A 27,155-nucleotide genomic window follows, 5' to 3' on the forward strand; every position below is an offset into this window, starting at 1 on the left:
GGCAAAGTGTCTTTCACTGGCCCCATTGACGGTGAAAAAACTCGTCAGTTGATCAAACCAAGTGTGCGCTCATATTCCTTCCCATCGCTTTCGCTTAGAGGCTGCCAACTGACCAGCATGTGACCCCATCAGATGTATTGATCATCGGTCTCCCTTGGCTTCGTGGCTTCCTCGACATCTGATCTTGGAGATTATAAAGCTGCACCTGCGTCTGCTGCTTCGAACAGTACTGTTTCAAGGCTTTTGGGACCTCTTTCATATCTGGTTTCTAACCCGACTGAATCCAGCCCGTACCGCATCTTCTCCGCACTATGGCCAAATCCGCAAGACGATCAGCCAAGGGCAAAGCTCCCGCTACATCTACACCCTCCTCTGGAAGTTCAACTCCCAGTTCCCAATCGGGGCCTATCCCGCCGTTCACGCTGGCTCCAGAATGCTTGACGCCATTCCTCAAACTCCTCTCTCCAAAGGAAGTTTACCTCCTCCACATCGACTTCTCGGCCATCGAACTCAAGAAACAGGCCTTCATCATCCCCGCCGTAACCAACGTCCTAATTTTAGCCCTCATTGCCTACCGTGTTTACGTCGGTCGAACGATGTACCCCAAGCTTCTCGCGACCGTTCTTGGTCTCACCGACTCCGCAAATCTCGACACCTCCTCACTCTCCTTCACCGAGCTAGCCACGCTTATTCTCCGCCGCGCTCTCCCAGTTTTATTCGACTACTTCCTTGTCGTGACGTTCCTCCCGTGGCCACTCCAATTCTGCAAGGCCCCTTTCCAATGGCGCCGCCGCGTTGGCTTCCGCAACGCAGAAATCATCGTCCGCCGCAGCCAGTCTGCGCTCAGCGCAACCCTGGAGCGCAACCGCTGGATCAGCGAAGACGAAGAAATGCGCGACAAGATTGTCGCAGCCGTGACACCCGACCGCCTCGCTAAGACAGGCTACCTTCTCATCGATGCAGACTGGGACCTCGACTATGAGGCCATGATCAAAGCTCACGAGCTCACCAGCAGCACCAACAACCCTAACCCAATACCCATGGACGAATTCCGAACAGCTGTCCTCGTTAACACAGACAGTGACGGATGGATAATCTGGCACGTTGGCGACGAAAACACAGAAGAAGGTCGCACGCGCTCGAAACAGCGCGACCAGATCCTTGCCTTCAAGGATAAACTCACGGAAATGGGCCATGAGGAGCTCTTTTTCCGGTGGGTCGAGCTGATTCAGTATGAGAGTACGCAGCCGGGCGGATTTACCCCGGAAAGACAGGCAAGAGCAATGCTGCAGGCTAAGCAGCTGTTTGAAGATGCCGGAGTAAATTTTACGCGGTTCTGGCAGGAGGTTGGAGGGATGGAGGGCTTTGGTGATGCGGATGGGGAGGAGTCTGAGGATCAATTGGATTGAACCATTTTCTTCTTTTGTTGTATAATTGGCGTTTTCTTTTATCTTTGGAGCTTGAGAGTGGAGTTGGTTCATACCGGCGTTCTGTGTGCAGGCTTCTATGTGCGGGCGTTGGAGAATACATGGCCACTATAGACTAATGTTTGCTAGCAATACTTGGTTATTCTCAATCTAAACTCATGATAATACATCAAACATGCGCGGCGGAACATACGATCTAGGTAAAAGACATATAAGACACGGAACATGAAACATGGCTATTCGAACATCATAATAAGGTCGATGGGTATCATATAGAGAGATGACAGAACAAGATAGGACCAGGCGAAAATGCGGCCCATGCTAAATTCCCACTATACAGTAATCCGCACCACGGTTATTTCATCCCTGCACCAACCTGACAATAGACATACTCGCGGCCACACTGAAACAGGATGCATGGAAGTATGGTGCAAGCAAAACAGCAGGACATAGACATCGGCAGGGATAGGAAATCAAACCATCAATTCCCGCTTTCTAGCCGATAATCCAGATCAACAGACCACAGCTTCTCCCAGGGTCGATACCGCGTCGACTGACGACGACTCGGGCTCGAGAGGGCAGTCGATGTCGATGCCGAAGGTGATACCGTAGAGGATACCGTGTTGGTATTATGCGGACACAATAAGATGGACCTCGCATTGGCATCACGGTCACGATCATGGTCACGATCTAGACGTGGATAACGTGTGGACCCGCCGAGTACACTGCTTCGCTCAAGTGTTTGAAACCGCTGACGCTCCAAGCCCTATGAATGACAGCTCGTCAGCCCTTTTCTGGGAACTGCGATGGGATGGATGAACTTCAGGGCCGTGTGGGGAAATTTCAAGGGCCCTGAAGTTGGTCGCGGCGAACCTCATCGGAGATGCCAGCTGGCCCTTGTGCCTCCTGCCTTCGCTCTCGCTCTTGTGATTGGGACTGGGACTGGCTCTTGGAGTCTGTGGCAGCAGCGATGCTTTCGCTTTCAGCTTGTGCCGGACGGACGAGGTCTGTTGTCGAGTCGTTTGCTCGGGACGGCGGTGTTCCTCTTTTGATAGAGGCGGAGGCGGAGCTGTTCCGACGGCTGTCGAGGCTCCTGGTGAGTGTCTTTGTGACATTGCCTCCGGCGGGTGTACGTTTGAGACGGATGCTGCCTCGGGCGTCGACGTGCGCGGGGGCAACGGTGCTCTTCCCTAAACCCGGGGTTGCTGGCGCGCCAGGCTTCTCTTCCGTGGCGTCTAAGAGGTACCATCGGAGGCCGTCGGAAAGTTCGAAGGGGTTCTCATCGTCGATTGAGGCGCCATCGCTTGCTTCGCCGATCGAGCGACGATCTGGGTTGCCACCGTTCATGGACTTGGACAGGTCGACCACTCTCTCTTCAATCTTGGTGATTCGTGCAAGGAGCCAGTCTCTGGCTTGGAGTTTGTGGACGTCCTGTTCGCGAAGGAAGTAGTGCGGTGCACCGACATTGAAAGCGGCCCATGAGCGGATGGCTTGGTTTCGGGTTGGCAGGAAGAGCGCGAGATCGCCTTCCTTGAATGACCGGTAAGCGATCTTGTCGTGCGCTTCGCTTTGCATGCGGTGGTATTTGTCTCGGTAGCCGCGGGCTTCCTTTTGCCATTTTCGAGCGAGAACTTCGATGTCTTTTACGCGTTTCACTACCGCGTCGCCGAAGATCTCCACGCTGAACTGGTGCAATGACTCCAGGAAGGCGTTAAATCTGTCCGTCTCCTCTTCAGGGTGTTCGCCTCGCATCCAATTGAGAAGGCTGGGATCCGGCTTCACAGACACCACACCAGATTGGCTCAAAGTGTCTGCAGTAGCGGAGAGGGCATTGACTTTGGAGGATCGTTGAACGACTATCTCTCCATCTTGGCGAATGATAGTAAAGCCTAACTGCTCCAACATGCGCTCCAGCTTTTCCACTTGTCCAAACAGCTGTCTCGAGAGTTCCTCAAGTCTTGCCGTGCGGATATCAATCTTGGCTGTAACTTGTTTATCAGACTCAGACAAAGCCTCAGCTCGCTTTCTCCACTGCAAGGCTTCTTCCTCTGATCGTCGGGCCCGAGCCTCGGATTCGGCGAGTTGCTGAGACATGTTATTTAGCTTCTGTTCTTCCTCTGCAACATGTTCTCGTAGGGCGCCTGCGCCTGTCTCGCCCGCAGCGAGTTTAGACTCCAGTTCTAATAATCTAGCCCGTTCATCGTTCAGCTCGGATTCAATGGCTTTTAGCTTCGACTGTTCTTGTTCAACCTCTTCACGAGCTTGAGTCAGTTGAGTCTGATACTGCTCTGAAGCATTCTTTGCATTCTCATAATCCGACTCCATCTTCTCAAGCTGCTCTGTTAGGGTTTTGTTCTCTGCCGCGGCTTTCATAGCGTTATCTTCGGCAGTTCTAGCGTGTATGGTCAAGCCTTCAGAAAGGACATCGATTGCCTTGATGATGTCCGCGATTTCGTCGGGTACAGACCCGCCAGGAGAAAGGTTCATGAAAGCAGCCTGCAGGGCATGGCGCACTTCCTGGTCTTTCTGGGTTCGTTCTGTGGCTTGTTTCTCAAGTTCATCCATTCGAAGTTTGGAGCGATCTGCCGCCTCTCTATGAGACTGCATCTGTTCTAGTAAATTGTTCGCTTTCCGCATTTCTTCATCTGCACGCGCATGTGCGTCCTGTAATTCCAGTTCCAGCTGGTGCATACGCTCATCTGCATCCTGCTTCTCGTGATCGCGGCTGTCAGTAAGCCGATCCAACTCCTCTTCGAGCTCCTCAACGCGAATCTTGAAGCGCTTAACTTCGCCTTCTAAGTATCGCCGCTCATCACTAAATTCGCGTTGTCGGGCTTCGAGGTTGCCAATAAGGTCGTTCTTCGTAGATTGAGCTTCCTGCATCTTGTTGGTATTGGATTGCCGTTCGAGATCTGCTTCTTTCTGCAGCCGTTGCACTGTTTCCCGTTCAATAGCGAGATCAGCTTCGAGGTGAACGATCCGATTCACCAAATTCTTTTCCTCCGATGTCTGATTCGAAGACAATCGGCGTGATGATACCGAAGATCTTCTCGACATGGGATCCGGATGGGGAGATGCTGGAGAGGCAGGAAAGTCAACAGAGAAGTTGCCACTTGAAGGTCGGCCCAAATGGCTGTGCCGATGAAGAAGGTCCTCTAACTTGCGAATCCTGCTTTCGGAGCCTCGTAGTTTCTCCTCTAGCTTGAGCTTTTCATCTCTCAAGCTTCGAACCATTTCGTCGCTATGTAGTAAGAGCGAGCTGCGGCTTAGATCAAAAATACTGCCTTGTTTGAATGCTTTTGCTCTGCGCCGTTGCACACGCGTAGGAGCATCGAGCTCTTTAAAAGCTTGGGCCAACTCCTGCGCAGCGTTGGCTGTACCAGGATTCGATCTGAGGTCTTCAATGTATGTTTCAATATCCTTTCTGGTCACGGTTGGCCAATCAAATTCATGTCCTCGCAGGTTGACCTCGATCCCCGGAGTGGTGGTGTCCGTAACAGAAAGGAAATCTTCCATATTCTTTACCCATTTCTTTCTTCGACGCTGTTCCTCGTCCTGAAAAATTGACAGTTCCTCCGCTAGGGTCAACGAATCACTCTTCATCTTCTCGTTAAACTCGTGCCGCCTTACGGACTCAATCAAAACAGATCCATATACCAAAGGCATGTGGAAGACGGAGTACAGCAGATCGAAGGCGTCGCTCTGGAAAGTAAGGTTGGCGATATGTGCTTGTACGTCAGCTAGGCGCGATTGTATAGAGGATATAAGTTTCGTGCGGCCAAGCGCAGCTTTTGTTGCAGCGTCATATTGCCTAACAGCTGCCGCCAGGCTTTCTCTGATTTCCATGGCGATTTCTAGCATTGACGGCAATATGTCTTGGGTATGGTTGAGAGCAAGTCTAGATATGTTGGCCAGCGTTTTGGGGTTGTTGGATAACCCGAGGACATGCTCGTAATCGGATTGGATCTTCCTGGATAAAGGTTCGATCTCTTGTAATAGGCCGTCAGCTGTGTCGGAGCTCGAATTGGGAACATCATCGAGCAGCCTCTGGGTGCCGGCAGTGATCTCCCCGACTGCTCTTTCAATGTCCTGAATCTGCTGGGTAAAGCGCGAGGACGCTGCAGAAGCTTCCGGCCCGGCCTTTTGTACCTCCACTGCGTCCACATAGTCGAGCAATGTCCCCGTCGCCCTGTCAGCATCCTTCTTGGGTGTCGACGGGCGGCCTAGAAACGAGAACTCCTTGCGCGCAGGAATGTTTTCGAGGTTAGCAAGGGCACGCTTCCATTCTTCAAGCGCCGATTTCTGTTCCCTGGACAGTTCTCTCGCCCAAGCCTGCGCTTCCTGATATCGGTTCTCCAAGGCAGCCACGTGCGTCTTAAGATTCTCGAGAGCAACGCTTGCGGCCCGATTGACGATTGCGGTGCGCTCATTCAGCTCGCGGATACTCGTATCCGCCATCTCGCAACGCTTCGTTAGCTCGGCGGCCCATGTCTTCCGAGCCGCGTATAGGTTCCGCCATGCTTGTAGGTCGTTCCGATCCGAAAGCGTATCCGGAGGCTTATCGAGCACGAGAGGTTGGGGAGAAGGGAGCTTGGGCAGATCTGCGTTGTCTTGTTCGCTAACGTATCGTCGATCGTATAAAAATATCTCGTTCTGCGTTGAGATTGGTATCAGCCTGCGAAACTCACACTGCGGAGCGGTCGGGCATACTTCTGTGGCAAGGGTCTGAATCTTGACATTCTTCCCACGAGCCGTCATCAAAATCTGTCTTTGTGACGGAATAGACGTTCTTTGCGTAATCCATGACCGCAGTGCCTCTGTACTATAAATCCCCGGTTGGTCAGCATTCATAGCGAACAAGCGTCCGGGGTACCAGCATGCGCTAGGCGGAGAACATACGTAGAGAACGACACCGAGTCGGCTAGTAAATGCTCACCTGTGTGAGCGATATAGATGTGCAGAGACATCCGCCTCACCAACTGAGCAACGCAGCTCAGAAATTCTCCGTCCCGTCTGGCGAGGAATGCGGGATGTTGGTGTCGGAATGATAAGAGAGCATGCCTGAGAAGCTTCCCCAGCCTAGGCTGGATTTGGATGACGCGGGCCCGGGAGCACACGCCGGGGACTCCACCGCCCAGCGTGCAGTCATTCCTTGGAACCCAGGGTCTCTATATTCGAGATCACGAGATGCTTCGTTTGAGTCTCTGATCTGCCACGAGGCCTTGCTCTATGACATCTTCCAAAGGGCGGAGCCTCCCTCAACTGAGCTCGGGCGAGATCACATTGTTGGACTTGGCAGCTGATGATCCCCGAGACACTCTCTCTTTCTCAGACAAAGAAGCATTAATCATCCAGTTGTATCATCAAACCCAGGAGCTAGAGCTGGAAAAGGCGCTTCTGGAACAAGGTATGCACCTTCTATCCATCTATAATCCATTTTATTGACGGTTCCAGAACTAGAATCTATCTCCACAAACAATGTCGAGGAGCTTGCCGCTGCGGAACGCGAGCTCCTCGACGCGAGAGCTACGTATACCGTGAGGAAAAAAGCGGTCAGCACCGTGCTTATAACAGACCCTATCCTCAAGGCTGTTCACTTGAAAGCAACATCCCCTGCTGAGCGGTATGTATGCCGTGTGCCGCGCTTGCCCTGGCGCACATTTCGAATTGTATCAGGGCTAACGATGATGCAGAGCCCTTTTCCGTCTGGTCAACCGCCGCGATGTTCTGTCCTTGGCGCTGGAAAACTTCACTGAGGCGCAAGCCTCGACCTTGAAGAAGCTCTCCAGTCTCGAGGTAGAGAATTTGCAGCTCCACCGACAGAATCAAGAGTTGGCCCGGGAGCTTCTCGAGCTTACCGAGGACGACGAGTCCTGGCGGGAGCAGCTCGACGACCCTGAGCTGAAACAGCAACTCGAGCAACTAGAAGCAGAGCATAAACAGAGCAAAGCTAAATGGGAGACCATGAAAAGCGTTGCAAGCGCCATTATTGTGGGCAGCGGAGTGGATTGGGCGGAAGATGAGGATCTCACGGCTCTAGTACTCGACGATGTGAATGATTAATGCGGTACAGGGATATTGCGGCATGTACAACCTATCTGTCACCTTATCTGTGTGTTTACGCATGGACAGGCGTTGGTTCACCTATTAGGATACCCTTGATTAAAGGCAAAGTTTTTTAATTATCATCCTGAGTGGCGAAATTGCTCGTTTTTTGAAGTAGCGGATGCTTAACAATTCGTGCTCTTTTCTAGCCTTACGAAAGTACCCAGATCGTATCTCGACCCACGTGACATCATGGTCGAGCAACAACAGGAATTCGTCATAACCAAAGTCCACGGGGTGGAGGAAAACGCGTTCCAAAATGTATTGAGCATCCTGCAGGAACATGAAACACTCGAGTTGCCTGGAGTCTTTGGAGCTCACCACGTGAATGGCTTGTTCGGTACGTGGCAGAGGTCATCATGTATCTACGGTTGTATCTACGGAGTAATGATGGCTCGAAAGGGCGAAGAGGAGACGCTCTGAGAGTCATGCAGACGATGGGAGACAAAGACGGGAGAGGGACCAAACTCCGAGTCAGACGGCTACCCACCATTATTCGTCAGGGCCCAGGGCTCAGGAGAAAATTGCTGTTTATTAATCACACATCACATTAATTAGGCCGTGGGCCGGGGCCTTACAATACCACTACCATGGCAAACTTACTGGATGGCCCGTGGTGGTGTTGTTTGGCTGGAATGCGGTGGCATTTGCGTGGCCGTCCGTGGAGTCGCCTGGGCTGTACTGCCGGGTTTCGATCTCGATCCCGATGAACCTTGCCCTTGCTCTGAAATGCACCAGCTCAATAATGGAAAGTTTAATATGGTGTTAATATAGTGTTCAAAGCGCGCTCGATCAGACAACTATGATTGATCGGGCAGAGTTTGCGTGCGGTGCTCGGTGCAGGGCTCCGGCCAGCGGCCTCCAGCTAGGTACCAGCGGAAAACTACAGCAGGGCCGCAGCTCTACTGTGGTAGATAAAGCGAACTGGGCGTCGTTACATGGCCAGCTCCATCTGCGCGGTCGGTTTGGCAAATGTGACAGGTAACTCGGCTACTCTTACGATCGCTGCGACTGGTTCTGGGAGGACCCAGAGGAGCAGGTGTTTGCTGTGTGACACTGGGCAGCTGCTCTCCTATGGATAGACAGAGCTTAATTGAGTAAGGGAGGTCAAGGCCACTAGCTGTACCGTTACTGCAGTAATAACTAGAGGGATGTACTTTGGTTCTGGTAGCCGGGGTCCTTACACATGCAAACTTGGAGTGGCAGAGTTTCAGAGCCCTGAACGCGGGTTCGAAAGATTGGAAAGATTGGAAAGATTGAGAACACAGACGGAGAGGCGAAGCTGACGAATTTCCCAGAGCTCGTGTGGAGAAGCCTCTAGCATTGTTCACGCAAGGTTTGAAACGGCAAACGGCGATATAGAGCATCGACAAGTTTGCGAGGCGCTCCTTTCTCGACGCCAGCAGCTGAAGAAATTGTCTGAACAAAGAACCTCTGTTATCATTTCACTTTCCTTCGACAAGGATGCGCCGAGGTCTTGAGCGCGAGTGAGTGAGTGGCCAGAGGAGCTGAAAGACAGCACTAAGAAATCCCCTCAACGTATGGAACATCAACATCATGACTGTGGGTTTTTACGAGCCCGTCTCATACCTACCATTCCCTCATCAGAAACCAGCTGAGTTGCACACGCACGCCCTCCAGCCTAGGACGACTACTCGGCGTGCCCGGACTGAGGAGAGGACAGAGAAGAACTGAGTGCAGGTGCTTGGACATAGAGCTGCTAGTACGACTGTACGGAGTTGTACGGTGGAATGATGTAAAGTACCGCTAAAACCGATACGGGCAAGCGGACAGCCAGTCGCCCTTGCTGTGCCCCCCTTCACTTGAGCAAGCGCTGGTAAGAATCGTGGCCCGCTTTGCCGTTCGGTCGGTCGCCCTCGCTCTCTCCCCTACTACTACTACTCTCCCCTCTCCCTCTCTCTCTCTCTCTGCTCTCCCTCACTACGCTCTCCCATACATTTTCCTCTCCCATACAAAAAGTACACCCGCATAGGTGAGTATACTCAATAAACACATCGTTTTTCACGCCTCTGCTCTCCACCACCAACACAACCACCTTCTTTTCTTTTCCACGATTCTGTTTCCTACTTATTCAGCTCTTGCAATCGTCGTCTTCGTCGAATTTTCCTTTATCTCAGCGCCATGCTGTCGTCGCGCATTTGCGACAGCGATGTATAGTTCGTGGACTGAGCATCCGGCTAACATTACCAGGCTGCAAACGCCAACCTCGACAAATAATTTGATACCCTTTTCGACCTCATTGTCAGGTAAGTTGATCTTTTGCGCGTTTCATTTTCGTGCCATCACCCGACTTGCGACCGCGCTTCTGTTTGGGCGCGCGCTGCACTGCTGAACCGCCCTACCACACTTACTTGCTTGCGCGCGTCGTCGCAACGGCCCCTGACTCTATTCTCTACTTTCAACTCGTCGTTCGAGTATCTACTCTCGAAATTCTTGCTCAATCTCTGTCTCTTTCGTCAAATTCCTCACCTGGAGTCGAACTCTGTCCCAACTAACAGCACTCTTCCAACAGCCTCAGACCTTCATCATGCCCAAGGCCAACCCCACCCGCAAGACCAAGGCTACCCGTGAGACCGGCGGCCGTAAGAAGAAGGGTGAGTCTCCTCGTCCGCTGCCCCTAATCCCTGTTGACTAGATCTTTGCAGACCCCAATGCCCCCAAGCGTGGTCTCTCTGCCTACATGTTCTTCGCCAACGACAACCGCGACAAGGTTCGCGAGGAAAACCCCGGTATTAGCTTCGGTAAGACCTCCGTATGCATTCTAGCACGGCGCTTGATGTCTAACTTCCTGCAGGTCAGGTCGGAAAGATGCTCGGTGAGAAGTGGAAGAGCCTGAGCGACAAGGAGCGCAAGCCCTACGAGGACAAGGCTGCTGCTGACAAGAAGCGGTACGAGGATGAGAAGGCCGCATACAAGGTATGTCTATCGTGCTTCGCGCTTGCGAAGAGCGACCTCTTACTGATCACGCGTCGACTGTAGGCCGGTGAAGCCGAAGAGGATGAGGAGTCGTCCTAAACACCTTAGTGTCGAGTCGCTTGACGTCCGGCGTTGTGTGTTTTGCTTTTTCTAATCACTGATAATTGTTTCAAATTTTCACTGTCTCTTTATTATTTGTTTGTCCTCTATCAACGGCTTCTGGGTTGGGATGATGGCGGTTTGTCCTTGCTTTTCTTCTGTTCATGAAGGATCTTCAATGGGAATGTTAGTGTATGGACTGGGTTTGCTTGAATGAGGTGCTCGGCGCTGATACCTGGTCGTCGGAGACCTTGGTTCGAGTAATGAAATGCCATTGAGTGGAATTGAGTAGAGATTCTGATACTAACCAATAGTCTATCGCACGCTGGGAATTCATGCGCTGTGCTGAAACTGAAGTTAAAAGCTCGACATAAGATGGCCCGAGCTCCTGACGCGACAACGTCATTGTTTACGCTCGACGCGTCAAGCTCCGTTATCTCTGTTGATGCCTGAGATTTAAGGTTAGAATGTACGAAATGCTCCTGCATAGATCTGACACATCGTATTAAATGAATACGGAAAATGTCCGATCCATCCGATCGTATCTCAAAATCGTGCATTAGAGGCTCCTCACGTATTCGACTCCGTTGCTCTACTCCGAGTATATATGAGTGCTTGGAGGAACTTGACTTCTGTCAATGCACGATGACCAATTGCACCATTTCCTAGTACCTTAGGCGTGGTTTACCGGCCTAAGTCACGGTGCAAGACTGGCTAATTCTGGTTATTGAAGACACTAAGCCCGAATAGTCATGAAACCTGTAAATGGAGCCGATATTGCGATAATTGCGATATTGCCTTCGAACCGTATCCGAGCACTATATTCTCTACCTAGACTCTATGCTGGGGCTCGGCTTGCCAGGCGCTCGAGGTGTGATTGCGGGAGTAGCCGTCTTCCAAGATCACAGCAGACCTTAAACTGGGAACCTAGCCATCGTACTGGGTGTCGAGTGAAAATCTGCTTCCTGGATGCACTGGGATGTCACTGGAAAGCTGAAGACGGTCTGTTAGCTCGTGGGAGACCCTTGGTGACATTCTGAGGCTGCTATCCCAGTGAGCTTAAGCCTGAGGTTCGTATCCGTGAAACCATTAACCTGGCGTTTAATAGTCAGCAGCCGGGACAAGCAATTCATAGGGCTAAGAAGGGTAAAACTCATGTTTCAGAGCAAGACTTGCAGCCATTGCATTATCAGGTGATGGTGGCTTTAACGGCGGCATTATACATGCAGTGGGGTTGCACCTTCGCGAGCCTGAGGCTAATTAGACGCGACCACGTCAACGCTCTTCTGTGTCAAGGTCTGGTTTGTTCTCAATCCATTGTGAGAGCCGCATGTCCTTGGGCCCTGTCTTTGCCTGTCCTGACCCCACCTGAGCGTGCTCGTCTTCTTGCTCAGAGGTCTGCACTCGGAGGAAGGGGAGGGAAGGAGAGGGCGGGTGACTTGAATAGGCTCGTCCCTTTAATCTCTGACCGATCCAGGTGGAGTTCACCCTCTTGTCTCCTCATCCACTGAGTTTCCGTCAGGACTCTTGGAAAATCCTCGATCAAGCCAATATGCATATAGGGGACGATTCCGATCACCGCACTTTCCGAATCCTGCAAGATTACTCCTCTTCGCCCTCTTCTTCTCACTGTGCAGTGGTGGACTTCTGCGCTGTCCCAACGTGCCCCTCATTGTGCTGTGATTCTTTTCTACTTTCATAATCTCCATTTCATCTATATAGCATCGGAACTAGCAAAAGCATTTGTTATCTGTCTGGATTTTGTGCCTTGCGACCATTTTGCTTGACTTTGTTACAGCGCCTTTGTTAACAGTGCGCTACGGCTCACGGCTCTACCGCATAACCCACCGACTCCTATATATACCGAGTCAATCGCCCCTCCGGCCTTGCATGGCCTGTCATATGTGACTTCACGATGGCGCTGAGCGATGTTGCCGGTGTCGCAGAAGAAGTCGCCGCTGGCTTCCGTCGCTTTCGTGACCCTCTCCCAGAACATAGTACCGAGATTACCGGCCTGATTGCCGACCTGTTCACGATCAGTACATCCCTGAAAACGCTAGAGGAGCTGTCACTACACCACCACCACAGGGCTATTTTCAATGTCGCACGTTCAGATGTGGACCTCGTTAGTGACAGCTTGCAATATACTCTAGATGATGTTGTTGAATTCTTCGGCGACTTAGACGGCCGTAGAGGCTTGACTAGTCGAAGTGCATATAAGCGGGCTTGGGCAGCCATGTCCAAGTTTTTCATGGACGAGTCGGGCGAGACTCTATCCCGTCGATTGACTAATTACAAAGGGTTCTTGAGAGAATTAGAGGACTTGATCAAGGAGTGAGTGGCCTCAACTCTCAATTGGTCCTGGAGCTAATATGTGCTATGAGCAGAGCTGGACCCGACTACTTGTTCATGTCTCGCCTGCGCGAACAGTTTCAGGAATTATTAGTGAAACAGGATGGCCATCTCGCACGGCGTCTCGGCGCATTGTCCGTGAGCTCCTCGTCCTCAAGCAGCAACAGCACCACCCCAAGCAGTCCAATGGGTGATCGTAAACCTCGCACTCGCAGGTCTTATGAACGAGCCCGGCCGGCGCATCTCTCACCAGTACCTACTTCACCCTCCTCAGGGTCTTTTCTCGACATCCCACCTCCCCGAGCTCCCGCCGTCCCAAGCTCGCCTGTGACTAGCTCCGCGGCCAGCCATTCATTAGGTTCTAATATAGCGAATGAACACTGGGCGGCGCAGGTGTTCTTCCAACCGCGTACGGAGACGCGGCTTCCAGCAAGGGGCGATAGGTGAGGACCCAGCATCTAGCTGACGAAGACTATACTAATACATCTGCCAGGTGCATTTGTTATGGGGATCCACAGCCCGACTTGTTTGAATGGCTTGATGCTGAGGACTTCACAAAACTCTTCGAATTGTAAGAGCTGTTTAGCTTCGAACTTTCGATGGCTCGGCTGACAGGCATAGGTCTTTCGGCGGCAACTTTCGCGTGCTCTTCTATGTTCGGGATGACGACCACCGCGCTCGCATTGTATGCGGCCAGTCTGGAAATCATTATTGCCTTCCATTGAACTTGCTGGAGATCAACAGGCGCGGCCCGTCATGCCTGAACCTATGCCGACGCCGCAGGAGCGGCTCCGAATTGGTGGTCTGGGCAAACCTCAAATTCAGCACAATCGAAAGTACGCATGAGTCACCATATTTGATTGACATTGCTGACATCTTTTGCAGTGATGGTGCTTTTCTTCTGCACATTCCTGGCGCTTCGCTCTCAGGATTCAGGCCGGCCTGTGTCGCAGATTCGTGACTATGAGCTTTTCCATGAAGAGGAGCTCTTTGCATCGTAAGTCAGTCACCGCCATATCGAAATTAGAGGCTGATTGAGTAGACCAATAATAGATGATGGCTTCGTGCATGCCTTGCGCGTATACCGGGACACTGTCACCGGTGCAGTAAGGCTCCAAGCCTCAGTCCACAAAGGCGAAATGAAGAGGTATGCCACGCGCGCGTTCCCTGAAATATTAAGAGCTAACAATGGCAGATCCCCTGTTTGGACGGCGTTTATAACGGACCTCGTCCGAACACCCCGGTGGCTCCGTATAGTTGAGCGCGAGCCAAAATTCATCATACTCCGAGAACTCTCCCAGACCATTTTTACATTTCCTGACTACACCCCCCCCAAGACGCATAAGGGCGGGCACATGCTGAAATTCATGAATCGTGAGGGTAAGCCGTACATGCATATCTCAATCGTTTCTCTGGTTTTATTTCACTAACAATCAATAGACGCTGAAGGATTTATACATACCATGACGGAACTCGCCGATGAGAGGATCTGATCTACCACTTACGGTCTACACTTGAAAATTATTATAAATAATACTGATTATTGGTTTTACACCCTGGCAACAACTGGCAATAATGGTGGCATAACGACAGAAGACTATTAAATAATGGGCCTGGATATGCCCTGCAAAAACATGACTTACGATTTACGCGTTATGACTGATACGGTTCCTTATTCTGGAGCAAGACTCAGCATTGTTTTCGTTTGGATTTGATGTGCAGGCTGCGGCTTAGCAGGGCGCATTCGAGCTACATTTATTGGGGAAGCATGTGCAACTGGGTTATTTAGTATTTATGGTTTTAGAATTAGGATAAAAGCGGTCTACCAGCAAAACTATAATGGGTATCTCAAACCAGGTGCTAATTGGTAAACACAACCCCGGACTCCAAGCATCAGAAAAAAGCGAAACTACCCCGAAACTCCGATATCAACATCCGTAAGCCCAGAAAGAAACATCTCCGCGCGCCTCTTCGCCCTCAGCTTCTCAATCTCCTTCCTCCTCTCAGCTTTCAACCTCTCCCGCTCAAGACGCCGTTCCCTTCTCGCATCCCTTTCCCTTACCGTCTCGACCCTTGCATTCAACAACTCCTCCATCTGCTTCTTGCGCACTTCCTCATCCTTTGAGAAGGCGTAGAACGCCGTTCCCCGATTCCGAACCTCTGCATCAGCATCGTAATGTAATTGCTCCGGTGTCGGCGACCGATCACGCCGCTTTGCAAGGTACGCCATCTGCTCAACTGCCATGCCTGACGGCCGAAAAGCCTCACTCTGCACCGTCGCACCATAAATGAGGTTCTCTGGTCTAGAAGGGCGCCAGCGTTCAGTATTTTGCGTATCCCCAGCGGCAGCTGCTCTCAGTTCAGCCGCTTGCGCCGCCTCCTTCCTTGTTCCGCGGCGAGTGCGGCCGAGCTCGTCTTCATAGGAGATGATGGACGCGTTATCGTCATCCTCTTCGCTTGAACTAGATTCCGCGTCAGAACTCTTATCCTGCTCATCAGCCCACTTCCGATCAAAATCAACCAATCCCTCCTTTTCCTTTCTTCGCAACCGCGAAAAATACGCATCTCCTTGTCCTGTTGTCATTTCGTCCTCGCTGTCACTTCCCGCCGCGAGATGAAGACCTTTCTTCAAATCCTCGTACTGCCTTGCCTTCTCCTCCATCCTTCGTTTCGAGCGGTGCAGTGTCGCCTCATCGACGGACCCAATTTCCTTCGAGGACTGATGGATCTGCCGAACGGTTGTGTCATCGTCATCGCGGAGATCAGCCGCGGCGCGCTTCTGAGCGCCTTTGTTGGGCCGCGAGAAGAGGTCTGATTTAACAGTTTTGGAGGGTCGGGGGCGTCCTTGCCCATGACTGCGTTCGTTTGAGCCAGAGGAGATAAGGGAAGAGAGCGTTGTTGTGAAAGCAAGGGTTGAGGAGGAGGGTGTTGTTGAGGCGGATTGTTGTTTTGAGGGCTTTTGGCCGTAGAGTGAGGGATTTGACATGTTGCTCGATGTCAGTATTCGGTAGGAGGGTTACTGCAAATTCGGGGTTCTGGAATACTGCAACTGGACCGCGAACTCGCATTTGCGGTCTCAATCTATCGGGGGGCTGACTAAGCTGTTAAGTACCCACGATGGAGGGGATCCCGTCCGGTGATCGGAGTCATAGTTTCTAGTACTTCGTACATTCCATCCATATCTCTGACTCTTTCAACGCAGCTTCGTGCGATTCGAATTGACTGAGAGCAACTATTCAGATCAGCAACATGTCTGCCCCCATTTACCTCGGTGTCATCGGTAAGCCACTTTTTATCTTTCCTTTAGACCTACCCCGCCTACATTCAGACACAAGCTGTCCCCGAAACAACTCTACAACTTCATACCTTCATAATTGACAACCCCCAGGTGTCGGTGGCGTAGGAACCGCCTTTCTCAACCAACTAGCACGACTCCCCAATGCCCCAAAATTGATCCTCCTCGCCCGTTCCAGCCAAACCCTCCTCTCGCCCACCCCCTCTTACTCCCCCGCCATCCCCGCCGCGGAGTGGAAAACTGCCGTCGAAACTCCCTCTCTCACCAAATCCGGCGCATTGACCGCAGATGAGATTGCCACGTACCTTGCCTCCGCCCCTGGTCGCTCCATCCTTGTCGACAACACCAGCGATCCCGCCCTTGCATCCAACTATCCAGTGTTTCTGCGCAAGGGTATCAGTGTCGTCACGCCAAACAAGAAGGGATTCTCGTCGGACTTGAGCTTGTGGAAAGAGATCTTCGCTGCGGCTGCTGAAGGGAAGGCGCTTGTTTACCATGAGAGTACAGTTGGTGCCGGTCTGCCTGTTATTTCGACGCTGAAGGATCTCGTCAAGACCGGTGACGAAGTCACCCGTATTGAGGGAGTTTTCTCAGGAACGCTCTCATTCTTGTTCAACACTTTCGCCCCGGCATCTGGATCTTCGAGCGCGAAGTGGAGTGAAGTCGTTAGCCAGGCGAAGGAATTGGGATACACAGAGCCTGATCCCCGCGATGACCTGAACGGCATGGACGTCGCCCGCAAACTGACCATTCTTGCACGTATTGCTGGGCTGGATGTGCAGTCTCCGGACTCGTTCCCCATTGAGTCGCTGATTCCCGCCGAACTGTCGAGCCTGCCGTCGTCCGCGGACGGAATTGCTCAGTTCATGGCGCGTCTTCCAGAGTTCGATAGCCAAATGGCTGCTATCAAAGAGGGTGCTGAGAAGGCCGGCAAGGTCGTGCGATACGTTGGTAGCGTTGATGTTGCTAAGAAGGAGGTCCGCGTTGGACTGCAGCAGTTTGACAAGGACAGCGCCATTGCCGGACTCAAGGGCAGCGACAACATCATCTCATTCTACACCCGTCGGTACGGCAGCAACCCGCTTATTGTGCAGGGTGCTGGTGCCGGAGGTGATGTTACGGCTATGGGCGTTACGGCTGATCTGCTGAAGGTTATTGAGCGTCTGTAAACCTTACTAGCCGCAAATAACCTCCTAGCAAGATAAATTCATATAGAATAAAAAGGTTATAATCACCTTAGCATAAAAGTTCACTCTAAGAGCGCAAGAAAGCCTTCACAGCTTCCCCCCAATATGGCCCATTCTTGTACTCGTGGATCTCCGGCACACTGCCTTCCTTTAGCCCATCTATCGCGATCGCCAACTCCTCACCCAGCCCCTCCTCTTTGACATGCTTAATCGGATACGTATACGTATGGAACGCAAACAGAAGCGCCTTACTGTTCGGAAGTCGATGTAGCGTCTGTCTCTCGCATCGGAGGAACGTGTCTTCTCCGTCGAAGCTGTCCGGATCTAACTTTTCCTCTTTTTCATTTCCTCCTTCAGTATTAGGAGAATGGTTATGCAACCCCCCAAACGCAGCAAACAACCCCGTGCCCTTTGGCATAATACTCCAGTTCACGCGCACAACTGCTTTGCCCACTTCAAGCCGTTCGAAGAACCGATCCATGCTCTTGGAGAGTTTCTGCTTGTATCCGGGCAGTGGGGCGTGAATTGCGGATAGCGATAAAGACAGCTTCTTGCGTGTGTCGAAGCCAGCCGGATAGTAAGTTGTATAGGCTTCGAGGTGATATTGGGATTTCAATTCTGGGTCTGATCCTGAGGAATGTTTTTCGGATGATGGTGGAGGGACCGGAGAGGGGAGGAGGATAAGAAAATCCTCGTCTATCCAGGATCCGAGAGTATCGAGCAGGTAAAGTAGTTGAGTTTTTGTTCGGGCAGTCTCATCTCCATCTTCAATGTTCGTTGGACAAAACTGCATCAAGTATTCTGGGTCAACAGGAGCCTTTAGTCCCGTAACGAGGGACTCAATCATCATTTTTCTCATTTTCTCAGACTTCACGTTTCCAGTCCCTAAGTGGTCGACAAGCCGAAACATCGTGGGATACCGCTCTGGCAAGTAAGTACCCATGACATACGCATACCACTCACAGAGCGCCTCTCGAATCTTCTCATTCTTAGTGGGATTGTGCGTGTGGATATTTACTCCCCGCACGACATCCGGATGCTCAGCCAGGAGCTTTTCTCGCAAAGAGAGGCGGGAGAGGTATGTTTTGTCCATAGGGATTAGATCTGAGAGGTCGAGATGGGATATTGCTGTTATTTTGTTAGTTATTATGCCTTTGCTGATTTGTAGCTGGAGGCTACTAAGAGACTAGAGGGACAGCTCACCCATAGTTAAGTGGAACTTTGACTTGAATGGTCTGAAAACAAGGGGCTCGGTCGTTTCCCAGTTGAAGCTGGGGAGAGGGGTGACAGGAGGATAGCCCAATGGGCTCTGTTCTGGTTCCTTTTCCGGATATGGGCTTGGTGACTCGACGCCATGATTACGGCTGGCGTTTGGTTTACACTATAGGTGGGTTAGCTGGATCTAGACAGACCGGAGAGAATAAACTCGTACTCGGATGTAGATCACAAAAAAGCAAATGAAAATTATGAGGAACGCGACCAGAGGAGTCCTTGCGAGAACGAAGTCCAAGGTTGGCATTGTATCCACGTTGAGTTATTCATGTATCCTTTGTTGCGATGGGGGGTTCCAGAGGGTCCAGATATAAGGAGGTAATCAGTTGGAGAAGTCGTATACTGCAGGTGACCTGGTGATATCGCTAAGCTTCCGATTGGCCCTTAAGACCGTCCCAACGCCGATTGATCCAAGCTCCGACAGGTGGATGGCACCAAACAGATAAGTTTGCTATAAGTAGTGGTATAATGTACACAGCCCAACAAGGGGAAGAAGGACAGCGGGCGGCGCACAGCCCCGCAGAAGGACAGCCATATCATGGCAAAGAAACCCACCTCGCCCGTACTCACATCTCCCAGGAGGTAGAAAAACCGATTACTGCTCAAATTAACACTCAATATGGTTCGGACTGCCCGCTCCTCCTCTTCAGCTCGCCCCCTGCGTCCGGATCTGCTCTCATCATCACATTCTCCTTGTCGCCCATCTCCGCTGTAGCGCTTAAACCGAATCGATCCGGAAGCTCATTCAAACTCGGCGCTCTTGGACGCTGCATACCCCTTGCCCGGCCCCCAACCGCCGGAGTGTAGTATGTCATCAGGCGCCAGATGTACAGGGCCATATCGAGTATGATGAGGGTCACCCAGGGGAGGATTGTCACGACGCCGAGGAAGAACTAAGATAGAAGACCATTAGCGTTTGATCACAGGCATGCGTTAAAAAGTGTATAGAGATATTGTTGGTGCCATACAAAGAACCGCACGACCCAGCTCTCGAGGTAGATGAGCTCCGCGGGAAGGATGGAGTACCAAGCCATATTCGCTCGTATAGGTATCCTCCGTGCCAGACCGTACGATTGCGCCGTTTGATAGAAAGGTTGTGCTATCGAGTAGATTATTACCAGCGAAGTGCAGTAAAAAATTCACTTCACTCGGCCGGGGTTTGTGGGATCAGAAACCATTGATAAACTACGCAGCGTCGCGGATATGTCGGAGGCTCGAATTCGGTGGCGTGGCCCGATTAGTTGAGGTGTTGCACCAGGCAGCGACGAATAGGCTGCTGATTCAACTTGCAGGGAGCTGGCTTGTATAAGCATCGACTGTTCGAACTGGCAACCACATCGTACAGGTCAGAACGTGCAACGGTGGCTAATGGGCTGCCTTGGCTGCGACTATCTGTGGTCTGAGTGTTGTCGGGAAAGAGCGATCGGCCCAATCCGGTAATTGGTAAGCATGCTCCTGGTGCCTGAGGCTGCTGTCGCACGGCCAACAGAGTAGTTTCAGGTACACAATAGACACAAGTTAGACATTTTGTCAATTATAAATGATATTTATATACAGGGGTATCCCAGTGTGTATGTCCAAACACAGCCCAAATCCAAGGGTTGCCAGTATACACGGCTAGATGTAATGCAAATAAACTGGAAAAATTTCTATCAACGCTAAACGCAAAAATCACCTCGCCATACGATACTGTTCATATGATGTAAATGCAGGGTCGTCCTGATCAACAGGACCATACCCTCCTCCCGGCCGCCACGGCTGCATGCTCACTCCCGCTGGCTGCTGCACCTGTCCGAGGAGCTCTGTTTCACTCTCATTCTGGTGCTGGTAGAGCCCTCTGCTCGTCCCGCTACCCGTTCTGAATGGCGGCGGACGGAACGCAGGATGCATACCCTGATTTAACCGCGGATCGTATGCTTCGGGTTGCAGCATTGGCAAACTTGGGACGGATGGTGCGGGAGAAGGCGCCCGAGAGGAGGTGGGGGACCAGTCGCCCAGCGCGCTCCGTGGCGTGTGCGAGCGCTCAGTCATCAAATCCTCTGGTCGCCCATAGATACCTCCGCCGAACTCTTCCTGGAAGTCGGCGCGATCCTTGTAGTAAGCGAAATCGAGATGATGCTCCGGGACCACCTCGAACGGAGCCGACGTGTCCGGCATTGTCTTGCCAGGCTGAGATTTCATCATTGGGTCCATAACAATGTCTGAATACTCTCCTTCTGCTTCATTACCTCCCAACCGTCCACGGTAAATCTGCTTGAGCGCGTCGGCAGCCTTGGCATGCACCATAGGCGTGATCAACGGCTTGAACAGGGCTGGGTGGCCGAACTTGGAACTGAGTCGGTCCCCTGCCGATTTGCTCGACTTGCTAGTGGCAAGCGCTTCGGTGTCACTCAAGTTTGCCTTGTTGTAGTAGGTACAATCGTCATCGAAAGTCCTCATACAATACCACTTGAAAAGTAGCATCAGGAATGGGAGCGGCACGACACAATATACCATGTTCCAGGTTCCTCTTGCCTTTGCTACAAGGCCAATGATCACATTGGACAAGATAGCTGCGAACACCACTCGGTTGAAGAGCACGCGCCAAAACTGGCCACCAGATTCGTTTTTGGTCACAAAAATATACATCAGCATGTACTTTTTCATCATCGCATCCAGGCCAAAATACAGTGCAGTGACCGGCAGTACTATGGGCTGTAGAGTTGCGAAGCAGATAGCGATAGTCGAGTAGTAGAGGAAATAGTTGTAGTAACTGGCGTAGTCGAATGCCGGCGGTGCTGTCCACTCAATCGTCTGCCGGGGTGTCGGGGCGAGGAAGGTTTTGGCAAACCACACCCAGATGAGATGTACAAACTGAACCAGATCGATGGCAGCACCCATGTTTCGCTGCAGCAGATATGTCACCCAAAACGGAGAGACATTGCACATGGCACTGACGGCTTTGGTGTAGAACTGACCATCTTGAACTGCCTGCCATGGATCCTCATTATTATTTTTCAGATCGATGACTGCTGCGATGAACGTCCACACCGCCGAGAAGAGAGAAAAGACAATCAGATTATTGAAGACGAAGAAAGAGTAGAGGTGCCTAAGAACGTGCTGCTCTCGGAGAGTCTTGGTCGCATCACCTGTCCGGGCTGACAAGCGACGGAAGATGATGGGTAGGAGGAGATAAAACAGAGACGTCACAGCCGGTGAAAGGATACCCTGGACAGCGGCCCAAACCCTGCGATTTCGGTCAAGTTCCGTCTGGAATGCCGGCCAGACGGAACCCAGATTCGACAAGTTGGACAGAAAGACGGCGATTAGAGCGTTGGGTGCAATCCACACAACAGTCAAAGCGGTCACCCAAAGGAACATTACAAAAGCCTTCCATTTTCGAGCCGATTTGGATAATGACAGGTTTTCCCAAATGAGGTCGTGCGGTCGCGTGGCAAGTCGAATAGTCGTACCACGAGGATGCTTGTTGCGTGCCACGTACGCTACCGCATGGGCGTGCTCGATCTTGTCCCAGCTCACAAAACCATAAGGCATCGCATTCCGTTTATCGATGGAGGCCCGAACATGACGAATCTCCTCCTCGAGTCTCTGAATGCGGTCGGTAAGGTAATCGATAGCATCGACCTTGCCACTCCCATCCTCGTCTCTGTGGCCACGGGGTGGACGCATTGTTGGTCGAGACGGCGGTAATCGATCGGGGTTCTTGAGATACTTAGCTAAAACAGACTCGAGCTTGCGCACCAGTTCTTCGTGTTCTTTGATCAATTTCGGAAGGCCCTTCACGTTCCGCCCAACGGATGACCGGGGAAGTGCTGCAGTGGGATTCAGCTCGTCGGTTAAACGTAGAAATCCTTCGTCAGTGCGTAGATCTGGAGGGATATCCGTAATCTAAAAACCGTTAGGCGCTTCCATCACAGGATGCAGCTGAGTAACGCACCATCAGAGTCCGCGCATGGAGGCTTCGCTGGTAGTCGGAACTGTCGAAATACCGCCTTCGCAGAGCCAGGACGGCTTTGTAGTTCCTCCACAGAAAGAAAGCAATTATGATGTTGAAAGCCCACGCACATATAACCTGGCTCCAAATCGCATTCACATTGACGTACAGCGGGGTCATTACGACAAACGCAGTCGCACCGTCAGTGTTTCGACTTTGAGTTAGGTTGACAGGAATCATAACTCCGCAGCCAATTATACTGAGGAAGATAAACATGTTGCGGCACATTTTGGTGAATCGGATGAAGATGGTAGCGTCGAGGCCGACACAGTCAACCAGCTCCGCCTCTTTCGTCCGGATGACAGGCTTGATCCAGGCAAAAAGACCTTTCCCAACCGGCGGAGGGGCGTGCTTGCGGTCGGCATGTTTGACTTTGGGGGCATAGACGAGGGTATGGCGAGGTCGGAAGAGGGAGAAGAGGAGCGCGAGGACAATGGCGACAGCTGCGGACGTGGCTAGCGAAGCCCAAACGGCGTTGGTTTGAAACTATTCATCCATTCATAATTTAGCATGGCAAAATTGAAGAGATGGTAGAAAACGTACTGCAGACTTGAATGGGTCCTGGATAAGCTCGAGGAACTCCTGGGCGCCGTCACGCCGCCAAAGAGCTCTATAGTCCATGGTATAGCGAGAGAAAGTACGGCATGGATAGAGAGTCAGGAAGACCAGAGGCGGAAGGACACAGCAGCAAGCAAAAGGCAAGCAAATGCAGGCAAGCAAATGCAAGCAGAAGGAAAGCAAAGGGCAAGCGAGCGACAAGCGAAAAGGCGAAAAAAGGAGCCAAAGTCGAAAGAACGAGAGGCGGCCAAGGACGATCGTTGGCGATGGGACTGGAATCTGGATCGCGAGCGTCGTCAGAGAAGGAAGCAGATCGACCGTGAGGAGTTCTAGAAATTCTCAGCCCAGATTACGGGGCTGCGCTGAAAATAGGCCGCCCAGAGTGCCCAGAACAGGGCTGAAATGGATGCTGAAAAGAAGTTGGGGAGAGAGATCGTTCAGTTCGGGCCCTGGACCCTCGTGCCTGAGATAGAGATAAATAGCAGGCTCTTACTCTAGTCGCAGCAGAAAATGAATCAACAGTGGAGATACTATTTTTAATATGAATGGCTGCTAGCCTGCTCTGAGTAAAGTCCAGCTGAGATGTCTTACATGCTGCCCACCGCTTAACCCATTGAGGCTAATCCTCGAAGTATTCTGCCGCCGTTGTCTCACCCGCCCGGGGCCCTCGGAATACCGGGTGCCCTTGCACGCCTTACTAACCAACGTGCAAAGCCACAAGAACCACGGACCAAGGATCCCAGCGTGGCAAATTGTTTATCACACTGCATTCCTGTTCTGACGTTATCCTGTAAAAAGTTTTCTCGCTTCGAGGCCACTCTTACAAGATGATGATGCCTTAGGATCACCAGTCGTCGTCAGTCATCGACGTCACACGACACCAATGCTCCGCTGTTATGAACGTATGCGCTATGCCAGGTCAGCATACTGCAGAAGACCAGAATAGGTGTATCCTGTACGCATTACGGATGCTTCAAACACATACTATCGGTGCTAACTAGGAGTATGCCTCCATACGCTAAGAGAGCCTCAAGCTACCACTGCCACGACTCGATAATCTTATTGACGCCTGGTGTAACGGGCTGGATACCTATGCGCTGGTATAGGCCAAACCGCTTGACTAAGGTACAAGACAACTGATCAGAATGGTCAGTTGCATCTAGCGCCCTTTATAGTAGCGAAGGCCATGCCTGAGCCCTTATCCTGGGGTTCATCCATACCGCCCGGTTATACATTCAGATTAAATGGTGCAAATCTTTTACTGTATACCTTCCAGAGCGGGCTTCCGAGCTTAGAACCAGCGAAGAGGAAAAAAAAAAAAAAAAAAAAAAAAAAAAAAAAAAAAAAAAAAAAAAAAAAAAAAAAAAAAAAAAAAAAAAAAAAAAAAAAAAAAGAAAACAAATAAAAAAAATTAAATAAATAAATAAATAATTAAAAATGAATAAATGAATATAATAAATATATAAATGAAGTGAAATAAAGTAAATACGAATAATGTAGAATAATGTCAATAAAGACAAACGTTCACTGGGTTACTGGATCAGACTCGAATGTCCCTATCAATAATCCTCGCCGCAGCGAGACATTTCTCATCCTGGAATCGAGGCGCAATAATCTGGAGAGCACAAGGAGCTCCATCCACAGCTTCGGGATCGTCTGTTACTGTCAGCTTCCCATTTCAACCTCAACGGTAGAAAGTAGGGTTGACGTACAATCTGGCTGACCACCACCCACTACCATGGGCTCTGGATCGAGTTCTTTGCTCGCCTTCCCGTAGGGGATGATGCATGCCGGGTACTGTAATATGTCAGCACCAGGCTTGTCAGGCTTTTGATGGACTGTTTCCTACATCCAGCAAGTTCCAGATAGCTGTATATGGCGGCCACCCGTACGAGTCATGCGGCACGGCCGTGTTCTGTGCCCCCGGGGCAAGAATCACATCGATTTCATTCTCTACAATTGTTCTCCGCCAGGATTCGCTGTATTTCTTTCTTGCGATCTGCAGGATCTTGATTTTGTCAAAGACCCCAAGATCCTGGCTGAGATAGGGCGGGCCGGAAAACATTGGAGAGGGAAGCGTAGCCACAGATGTCACCACGGGCTCTCCGCTAGGAGTAATATGGTCAAGACGCGGTCCATATGTAAAGAACTCGAAGGCCAATCGGTTTGCATCCGCAAGGTCGCGAGATGGGTTACTCGGTAGTCGGATGATCCGATGGCCCTTGCGCTTCAGATTCTCAATGGCTGATTCTAAGGCCCTCTTGACAGGCGGGTGAAGAGGAAAGCGTTTGTCTTCTGGCAGAATACCGACTGAGAGGAGAGATTGTGGCTCGGTATGTGTGTTCCATGGCACCGCAACAGCAGTTGGGTCGTATCTCCAAGGTCCGGCTGCCAGGACACGAGACATGAAGAGCTCAAGGTCGTCGAAAGCCTGGGCTAGCGGTCCTGCCGACGGCGATATCATTGGTGTCTCTTCTGCCACGCCGGAGACCTGCCCGCCATATGGTACGCGGTCTGTTGTCGGCTTGAAACCGTACAGACCACAGCAGAGCGCAGGAATCCGGATAGAACCCGCGACATCAGTTCCCACGCCGAGGATAGAGCCTCGAAAAGCAATGAGGGCTCCTTCACCGCCACTCGATCCTCCTGCAGTGAGGTTGGTATTGTGGGGGTTCAAGGTGCGGCCGTAGATGTTGTTCTCTGAATCGGCGGTCTTCTATCATTAGCACTTCTCAAGAACCCCAGTACAAAGACTAACCATCAACGTCTGTGGAATATTCGTCTTCACATAGAGCACCGCTCCAAGATCAAGCAACAAATCAACCATGGCCGAGTTCTCCGTTGCCGGTCCGTTCTTCAGGAACGAGACATATCCCACCGTTGTATGCAGGCCTTTGACCTGGAAGCTATCCTTTATGCTGATTGGCAAGCCATGTAGCGGGCCTACAACCTTGCCTTCACGCTTGAGATACTCATCGAGATACCGTGCTCGCGCAATGGCTTGGGCGAAAAAATGCTCCGTCAAGCATGATGTCTGTACGAGTCAGAAACAGCACAGTGTACGCAAAGGCACATCATCCTACCAGTTGCTGCGCAATTGCCGCCCTTTTGCAAAACGCTGTCGTAACAGCCAAAGAGCTAACGTCGCCCCATGCCAATCGCTGAAGAAGCTGGCCCGCTGAATAGTTCTCCGTGATGTCCAGCTCTGCCTTTGAGAGAATCCCACTCTTTCGCACAGGGTCCGCTTGCAGCAAACGGCCGTCCGCCGGAAGCGAAGCCTTGAACTCCTCGCTCAGTTTCCACTCTGTGGGAATCAGAAGATTCAGTATTCTGCGGCGCTCAGCTACAGTGGCTTGCCAGGCTTCTTCCGCCATTTTCAAGTACTTGTACTTATGTATAAGTCAACCGGACAACCTCAGTAGGTAAGTAATTTGTTTAACGAAAATCTGGCAACAATCCAAGACTTTATAGTCTAAAGCCGAGCTGTCTATTATTAATCTATCGTATATTTCAGCTACTTGGACCTTGGAAGATGGGAAGCAACTCCAACTGAGGCTGGGTCTCACTGTGCTTATCGAAGCTAAGGAGATAACGTAATCAACCACCGAACCGCGGATACCACCGAACCGCGGATTCTCTGCTAGAGCCACTATTTTTTGAAGCTTTTCACCCACCAACGCCATTAAATCTAACTAACTAAATACATGAAATTATAGCCATCTACTAGGGCAATTTCGAATTGTATGTCCGATTGTTCCACACCCACTACAGCGCTGCGGAGCTCGTCGACGAGGCGCTGGAGTAGATTCCGCAGGCTGCTCATTAAGCTGTGTATCAAGCTGCTGAACGCGATTTTCACCTTCCTGTACATTAAGAAGCCGGTCATTTCCTATATCAGCACGTTTCCTTGCCTTTTTCTGATTTCGTCG

At 51.3% G+C, this 27,155-nt stretch overlaps 11 protein-coding genes across 11 annotated transcripts; 5 read left to right on the plus strand and 6 right to left on the minus strand.

The window, feature by feature from the left end:
• BDW70DRAFT_128189 (uncharacterized protein) lies at positions 1-1,601 on the plus strand. Its single transcript, XM_073735400.1, has 2 exons — positions 1-63; positions 133-1,601. Exon 2 carries the CDS (start codon positions 312-314, stop codon positions 1,407-1,409), a length of 1,098 nt encoding a protein of 365 aa, XP_073600471.1. The 5' UTR covers positions 1-63; positions 133-311; the 3' UTR covers positions 1,410-1,601.
• A 669-nt stretch (positions 1,602-2,270) lies between these two features.
• On the minus strand, positions 2,271-6,278 carry atg11 (autophagy protein ATG11; the record flags this gene model as incomplete). Its single annotated transcript, XM_073740145.1, has 2 exons — positions 2,271-6,080; positions 6,138-6,278. The coding sequence occupies 2 exons, from the start codon at positions 6,276-6,278 to the stop codon at positions 2,271-2,273; spliced, it is 3,951 nt and encodes a 1,316-aa protein (XP_073600472.1).
• A 323-nt stretch (positions 6,279-6,601) lies between these two features.
• BDW70DRAFT_66980 (centromere protein H) lies at positions 6,602-7,620 on the plus strand. Its single transcript, XM_073744533.1, has 3 exons — positions 6,602-6,834; positions 6,882-7,050; positions 7,121-7,620. The coding sequence occupies exons 1-3, from the start codon at positions 6,657-6,659 to the stop codon at positions 7,488-7,490; spliced, it is 717 nt and encodes a 238-aa protein (XP_073600473.1). The 5' UTR covers positions 6,602-6,656; the 3' UTR covers positions 7,491-7,620.
• A 2,363-nt stretch (positions 7,621-9,983) lies between these two features.
• Positions 9,984-10,623, plus strand: nhp6 (high-mobility group nucleosome-binding protein). Its single transcript, XM_073744534.1, has 4 exons — positions 9,984-10,147; positions 10,199-10,294; positions 10,348-10,469; positions 10,533-10,623. Exons 1-4 carry the CDS (start codon positions 10,081-10,083, stop codon positions 10,566-10,568), a joined length of 321 nt encoding a protein of 106 aa, XP_073600474.1. The 5' UTR covers positions 9,984-10,080; the 3' UTR covers positions 10,569-10,623.
• A 1,860-nt stretch (positions 10,624-12,483) lies between these two features.
• BDW70DRAFT_156143 (uncharacterized protein) lies at positions 12,484-14,413 on the plus strand (the record flags this gene model as incomplete). Its single annotated transcript, XM_073740146.1, has 7 exons — positions 12,484-12,902; positions 12,956-13,363; positions 13,414-13,491; positions 13,542-13,756; positions 13,806-13,917; positions 13,963-14,300; positions 14,361-14,413. The coding sequence occupies 7 exons, from the start codon at positions 12,484-12,486 to the stop codon at positions 14,411-14,413; spliced, it is 1,623 nt and encodes a 540-aa protein (XP_073600475.1).
• Positions 14,414-14,766: 353 nt separating this feature from the next.
• BDW70DRAFT_128200 (CCDC174 family protein) lies at positions 14,767-16,406 on the minus strand. Its single transcript, XM_073735401.1, has one exon. The coding sequence runs from the start codon at positions 15,904-15,906 to the stop codon at positions 14,830-14,832; it is 1,077 nt and encodes a 358-aa protein (XP_073600476.1). The 5' UTR covers positions 15,907-16,406; the 3' UTR covers positions 14,767-14,829.
• On the plus strand, positions 16,039-17,427 carry BDW70DRAFT_67081 (homoserine dehydrogenase). The gene is made up of 2 exons (XM_073744537.1): positions 16,039-16,200; positions 16,309-17,427. The coding sequence occupies exons 1-2, from the start codon at positions 16,170-16,172 to the stop codon at positions 17,382-17,384; spliced, it is 1,107 nt and encodes a 368-aa protein (XP_073600477.1). The 5' UTR covers positions 16,039-16,169; the 3' UTR covers positions 17,385-17,427.
• Positions 17,427-19,031, minus strand: BDW70DRAFT_67057 (heme-dependent oxidative N-demethylase family protein). Its single transcript, XM_073744536.1, has 3 exons — positions 18,835-19,031; positions 18,606-18,783; positions 17,427-18,530 (listed from the first exon to the last, which is right to left on the minus strand). The coding sequence occupies exons 1-3, from the start codon at positions 18,919-18,921 to the stop codon at positions 17,470-17,472; spliced, it is 1,326 nt and encodes a 441-aa protein (XP_073600478.1). The 5' UTR covers positions 18,922-19,031; the 3' UTR covers positions 17,427-17,469.
• Positions 19,032-19,104: 73 nt separating this feature from the next.
• On the minus strand, positions 19,105-19,809 carry BDW70DRAFT_67038 (uncharacterized protein). The gene is made up of 2 exons (XM_073744535.1): positions 19,643-19,809; positions 19,105-19,567 (listed from the first exon to the last, which is right to left on the minus strand). The coding sequence occupies exons 1-2, from the start codon at positions 19,706-19,708 to the stop codon at positions 19,289-19,291; spliced, it is 345 nt and encodes a 114-aa protein (XP_073600479.1). The 5' UTR covers positions 19,709-19,809; the 3' UTR covers positions 19,105-19,288.
• Positions 19,810-20,175: 366 nt separating this feature from the next.
• Positions 20,176-23,721, minus strand: BDW70DRAFT_67092 (putative DUF221 domain protein). Its single transcript, XM_073744539.1, has 3 exons — positions 23,212-23,721; positions 22,612-23,154; positions 20,176-22,562 (listed from the first exon to the last, which is right to left on the minus strand). The coding sequence occupies exons 1-3, from the start codon at positions 23,287-23,289 to the stop codon at positions 20,346-20,348; spliced, it is 2,838 nt and encodes a 945-aa protein (XP_073600480.1). The 5' UTR covers positions 23,290-23,721; the 3' UTR covers positions 20,176-20,345.
• Positions 23,722-24,766: 1,045 nt separating this feature from the next.
• gmdB (general amidase GmdB) lies at positions 24,767-26,600 on the minus strand (the record flags this gene model as incomplete). The annotated part of the gene is made up of 5 exons (XM_073742561.1): positions 24,767-24,882; positions 24,939-25,023; positions 25,076-25,939; positions 25,985-26,260; positions 26,310-26,600. 5 exons carry the CDS (start codon positions 26,598-26,600, stop codon positions 24,767-24,769), a joined length of 1,632 nt encoding a protein of 543 aa, XP_073600481.1.
• Positions 26,601-27,155: the final 555 nt, after the last annotated feature.

This window comes from Aspergillus foveolatus, assembly GCF_047715535.1.
Source record: "Aspergillus foveolatus strain CBS 279.81 unplaced genomic scaffold BDW70scaffold_3, whole genome shotgun sequence".
In the NCBI taxonomy this organism is placed as follows: domain Eukaryota; kingdom Fungi; phylum Ascomycota; class Eurotiomycetes; order Eurotiales; family Aspergillaceae; genus Aspergillus; species Aspergillus foveolatus.